The 6,000-nt window shown below is 41.9% G+C and overlaps 1 protein-coding gene across 1 annotated transcript in view; it reads left to right on the top strand.

Moving 5' to 3' along the window:
- The window catches only part of gnai1 (guanine nucleotide binding protein (G protein), alpha inhibiting activity polypeptide 1), a 47,007-nt gene that overhangs the window by 30,365 nt on the left and 10,642 nt on the right, over nt 1-6,000 (top strand). Inside the window, exon 5 of the mRNA XM_062996970.1 lies at nt 4,573-4,701. Coding sequence (XP_062853040.1) covers nt 4,573-4,701 — 129 coding nt within the window. The remainder of the gene's footprint in view (nt 1-4,572; nt 4,702-6,000) is intronic.

Genomic DNA, 6,000 nt, shown 5'->3' with positions numbered 1-6,000 from the left:
TGTGTGTGTGTACATCTGTAATGTATATGGTATTAGTGATTGGTCACTCGTGTGTGTGTGTGTGTGTGTGTGTGTGTGTGTGTACATCTGTAATGTATATGGTATTAGTGATTGGTCACTCGTGTTTGTGTGTGTGTGTGTGTGTGTGTGTGTGTGTGTGTGTGTGTGTGTACATCTGTAATGTATATGGTATTAGTGATTGGTCACTCGTGTGTGTGTGTGTGTGTGTGTGTGTGTGTGTGTGTGTGTGTGTACATCTGTAATGTATATGGTATTAGTGATTGGTCACTCGTGTTTGTGTGTGTGTGTGTGTGTGTGTGTGTGTGTGTGTGTGTGTGTACATCTGTAATGTATATGGTATTAGTGATTGGTCACTCGTGTGTGTGTGTGTGTGTGTGTGTGTACATCTGTAATGTATATGGTATTAGTGATTGGTCACTCGTGTGTGTGTGTGTGTGTGTGTGTGTACATCTGTAATGTATATGGTATTAGTGATTGGTCACTCGTGTGTGTGTGTGTGTGTGTGTGTGTACATCTGTAATGTATATGGTATTAGTGATTGGTCACTCGTGTGTGTGTGTGTGTGTGTGTGTGTGTGTGTGTGTGTGTGTGTGTACATCTGTAATGTATATGGTATTAGTGATTGGTCACTCGTGTTTGTGTGTGTGTGTGTGTGTGTGTGTGTGTGTGTGTGTGTGTGTGTGTGTACATCTGTAATGTATATGGTATTAGTGATTGGTCACTCGTGTGTGTGTGTGTGTGTGTGTGTGTGTGTGCATCTGTAATGTATATGGTATTAGTGATTGGTCACTCGTGTGTGTGTGTGTGTGTGTGTGTGTGTGTGCATCTGTAATGTATATGGTATTAGTGATTGGTCACTCGTGTGTGTGTGTGTGTGTGTGTGTGTGTACATCTGTAATGTATATGGTATTAGTGATTGGTCACTCGTGTGTGTGTGTGTGTGTGTGTGTGTGTACATCTGTAATGTATATGGTATTAGTGATTGGTCACTCGTGTGTGTGTGTGTGTTTGTGTGTGTGTACATCTGTAATGTATATGGTATTAGTGATTGGTCACTCGTGTTTGTGTGTTTGTGTGTGTGTGTGTGTGTGTGTGTGTGTGTGTGTGTGTGTGTGTGTACATCTGTAATGTATATGGTATTAGTGATTGGTCACTCGTGTTTGTGTGTGTGTGTGTGTGTGTGTACATCTGTAATGTATATGGTATTAGTGATTGGTCACTCGTGTTTGTGTGTGTGTGTGTGTGTGTGTGTGTACATCTGTAATGTATATGGTATTAGTGATTGGTCACTCGTGTTTGTGTGTGTGTGTGTGTACATCTGTAATGTATATGGTATTAGTGATTGGTCACTCGTGTTTGTGTGTGTGTGTGTGTGTGTGTACATCTGTAATGTATATGGTATTAGTGATTGGTCACTCGTGTTGTGTGTGTGTGTGTGTGTGTGTACATCTGTAATGTATATGGTATTAGTGATTGGTCACTCGTGTTTGTGTGTGTGTGTGTGTGTGTGTACATCTGTAATGTATATGGTTTTAGTGATTGGTCACTCGTGTGTGTGTGTGTGTGTGTGTGTGTGTGTGTACATCTGTAATGTATATGGTATTAGTGATTGGTCACTCGTGTGTGTGTGTGTGTGTGTGTGTACATCTGTAATGTATATGGTATTAGTGATTGGTCACTCGTGTTTGTGTGTGTGTGTGTGTGTGTGTGTGTGTGTACATCTGTAATGTATATGGTTTTAGTGATTGGTCACTCGTGTTTGTGTGTGTGTGTGTGTGTGTGTGTGTGTGTGTGTACATCTGTAATGTATATGGTATTAGTGATTGGTCACTCGTGTTTGTGTGTGTGTGTGTGTGTGTGTGTACATCTGTAATGTATATGGTATTAGTGATTGGTCACTCGTGTTTGTGTGTGTGTGTGTGTGTGTGTGTGTGTGTGTGTACATCTGTAATGTATATGGTATTAGTGATTGGTCACTCGTGTTTGTGTGTGTGTGTGTGTGTGTGTACATCTGTAATGTATATGGTATTAGTGATTGGTCACTCGTGTGTGTGTGTGTGTGTGTGTGTGTGTGTGTGTGTGTGTGTGTGTACATCTGTAATGTATATGGTATTAGTGATTGGTCACTCGTGTTTGTGTGTGTGTGTGTGTGTGTGTGTGTGTGTGTGTGTGTGTACATCTGTAATGTATATGGTATTAGTGATTGGTCACTCGTGTTTGTGTGTGTGTGTGTGTGTGTGTGTGTGTGTGTACATCTGTAATGTATATGGTATTAGTGATTGGTCACTCGTGTTTGTGTGTGTGTGTGTGTGTGTGTGTGTGTGTACATCTGTAATGTATATGGTATTAGTGATTGGTCACTCGTGTTTGTGTGTGTGTGTGTGTGTGTGTACATCTGTAATGTATATGGTATTAGTGATTGGTCACTCGTGTGTGTGTGTGTGTGTGTGTGTGTGTGTGTGTGTGTGTACATCTGTAATGTATATGGTATTAGTGATTGGTCACTCGTGTTTGTGTGTGTGTGTGTGTGTGTGTGTGTACATCTGTAATGTATATGGTATTAGTGATTGGTCACTCGTGTTTGTGTGTGTGTGTGTGTGTGTGTGTGTGTGTGTGTGTACATCTGTAATGTATATGGTATTAGTGATTGGTCACTCGTGTTTGTGTGTGTGTGTGTGTGTGTGTACATCTGTAATGTATATGGTATTAGTGATTGGTCACTCGTGTGTGTGTGTGTGTGTGTGTACATCTGTAATGTATATGGTATTAGTGATTGGTCACTCGTGTTTGTGTGTGTGTGTGTGTGTGTGTGTGTGTGTGTGTGTGTGTGTGTGTGTGCATCTGTAATGTATATGGTATTAGTGATTGGTCACTCGTGTGTGTGTGTGTGTGTGTGTGTACATCTGTAATGTATATGGTATTAGTGATTGGTCACTCGTGTTTGTGTGTGTGTGTGTGTGTGTGTGTGTGTGTGTGTGTGTGTGTGTGTGTGCATCTGTAATGTATATGGTATTAGTGATTGGTCACTCGTGTGTGTGTGTGTGTGTGTGTGTGTGTGTGTACATCTGTAATGTATATGGTATTAGTGATTGGTCACTCGTGTTTGTGTGTGTGTGTGTGTGTGTGTGTGTGTGTGTGTGTGTGTGTGTGTGTGCATCTGTAATGTATATGGTATTAGTGATTGGTCACTCGTGTGTGTGTGTGTGTGTGTGTGTACATCTGTAATGTATATGGTATTAGTGATTGGTCACTCGTGTTTGTGTGTGTGTGTGTGTGTGTGTGTGTGTGTGTGTGTGCATCTGTAATGTATATGGTATTAGTGATTGGTCACTCGTGTGTGTGTGTGTGTGTGTGTGTGTGTGTGTGTACATCTGTAATGTATATGGTATTAGTGATTGGTCACTCGTGTTTGTGTGTGTGTGTGTGTGTGTGTGTGTGTGTGTGTGTGTACATCTGTAATGTATATGGTTTTAGTGATTGGTCACTCGTGTGTGTGTGTGTGTGTGTGTGTGTACATCTGTAATGTATATGGTATTAGTGATTGGTCACTCGTGTTTGTGTGTGTGTGTGTGTGTGTGTGTGTGTGTGTGTGTGTACATCTGTAATGTATATGGTTTTAGTGATTGGTCACTCGTGTGTGTGTGTGTGTGTGTGTGTGTACATCTGTAATGTATATGGTATTAGTGATTGGTCACTCGTGTGTGTGTGTGTGTGTGTGTGTGTACATCTGTAATGTATATGGTATTAGTGATTGGTCACTCGTGTGTGTGTGTGTGTGTGTGTGTGTACATCTGTAATGTATATGGTTTTAGTGATTGGTCACTCGTGTGTGTGTGTGTGTGTGTGTGTGTGTGTGTGTACATCTGTAATGTATATGGTATTAGTGATTGGTCACTCGTGTTTGTGTGTGTGTGTGTGTGTGTGTGTGTGTGTACATCTGTAATGTATATGGTATTAGTGATTGGTCACTCGTGTGTGTGTGTGTGTGTGTACATCTGTAATGTATATGGTATTAGTGATTGGTCACTCGTGTTTGTGTGTGTGTGTGTGTGTGTACATCTGTAATGTATATGGTATTAGTGATTGGTCACTCGTGTGTGTGTGTGTGTGTGTGTGTGTACATCTGTAATGTATATGGTATTAGTGATTGGTCACTCGTGTTTGTGTGTGTGTGTGTGTGTGTACATCTGTAATGTATATGGTATTAGTGATTGGTCACTCGTGTGTGTGTGTGTGTGTGTGTGTGTGTGTGAGATGACCCTCACGGTTCAGCATTCACTCTGAACTGAACAGTATATCCGAGTGATTGTATTACTCCTGCACTGGTTGCCACGGTTACAGGCGTTGTTTTATCGAACATTGTTACCCATGATTCATTTCTGCTGCTTATTGTTTTGATCTTGTTTGTGTTTCCAGCTCACATCATGTTCTGCAGATTTTCTCTCTCCGTCCCTTTGATCATTCAAACTCTGTCTCGTTTTTTCTCCCTGTTAGGGAGGTTAATCGATCACAGAACGACGATCTAATGACTCTTTTTTTGGTCCTCCACAGTTACCTGAACGATTTGGACAGAATATCTCAGCCCACCTACATCCCCACTCAGCAGGACGTCCTGAGGACTCGCGTCAAGACCACCGGCATCGTGGAGACTCACTTCACCTTCAAGGATCTGCACTTCAAGTGAGTTTAAAAACAACGTCACAGTCACCTTGTAATATCTGGGATCCACTTTTCATTACGTTCTAAAAATAAAACGCAAGAGTTTCATTTCACCAAACCGCATCTGCGAACTCACACCGATAACACCGACACGCCAGATTCAAAACCAGCCGTCTCCTCCTGCTCCTTACCAAGATGTGAGGATGCATTCACATGAGAAGCGGCAAACCAAGACTTTGCTTAGCTTTGACTCGCGGCGCTCCAAGTTCACCCGATTGAACTTTGATCCAGTTTGCTGCTGAACTTTTCAGAGCTCCTCCAATGAGACGAACTGTTTGATACGACTCAGTAAAAGCGACTCGAACGAAGCTTAGCGTGACTTATTGTAGTAAAACAGCGAGTGAGGAATGTGATTAGTGGAGGAACCTATGAGCAGTAATAATGAAGAGAAGTAAACCATCGCACCAACCGAGACATTAATTAATAACAGTAAAAACGGAGAGATGAGAAAAGAAAACTTACGATTCGGTTCAAATGAATCGACTCCTGACTCACTTTATAGCGACACTATGAACAGAGCATCTCCTACACCTCTCTTAAAGACACACACACACACTCACACACGTACTATAACAGCAGTCATTGTTTTTGTCACTTATCTTCACTGTTAGCCCTGTTTTTAAGTGTTGTTTCAGATAACATTAAACGTGCGTTTGTGCATGGTCAGCAAGACTGATCAAATATGTCTCCTGTGGGTGAAAAATTCATTGCTTTAGTTTTACTCCACAGGTTGAAAACCCCCTGCATTAAACCACGTTAAGCTTTATTTAGAGTCTGGGAGAAGCTGATTCTGATTCTCAGCGTTTCTCAGAAGCTGGAGCTGTAACACAAGTTTAAAAGTGAAACAGGGAGGAGAATCCAGATAAACGCAGATACACGTGGAGCTGTAACCCTGGATCTGACGCTTATTCCACGCTGATGATGTTTTACCGCACCGCACCGCTCAAGCCGAGCGCTGGCGAAGCAGCAGTTCGCGCCGAGAACGCTTCTCATGTGAACGGCGCTCTTAGTTTCACCTGAGGGACGTTCCACATCAAACACAACAACTAATGATCCAAAAGCAATGACCCAACACACACACACACACACACACACACACACACACACACAGTACAATGTATGGGGACACCTACACATTACATCCACAGGAGCTTTTTTACACCATCCGGCTCAATAGAAACTAAATAGAAATTCTAAAGATTCCCGTTTTGGGTTTAAACAGTGGATTTGGTTTAGGATTAAAACATTTGCACTTGTATT

Source organism: Trichomycterus rosablanca, chromosome 1, assembly GCF_030014385.1.
Source record: "Trichomycterus rosablanca isolate fTriRos1 chromosome 1, fTriRos1.hap1, whole genome shotgun sequence".
NCBI lineage: Eukaryota > Metazoa > Chordata > Actinopteri > Siluriformes > Trichomycteridae > Trichomycterus > Trichomycterus rosablanca.
Note: the sequence above shows the minus strand (reverse complement) of the source record. Positions and strands in the feature narration are given on the sequence as shown.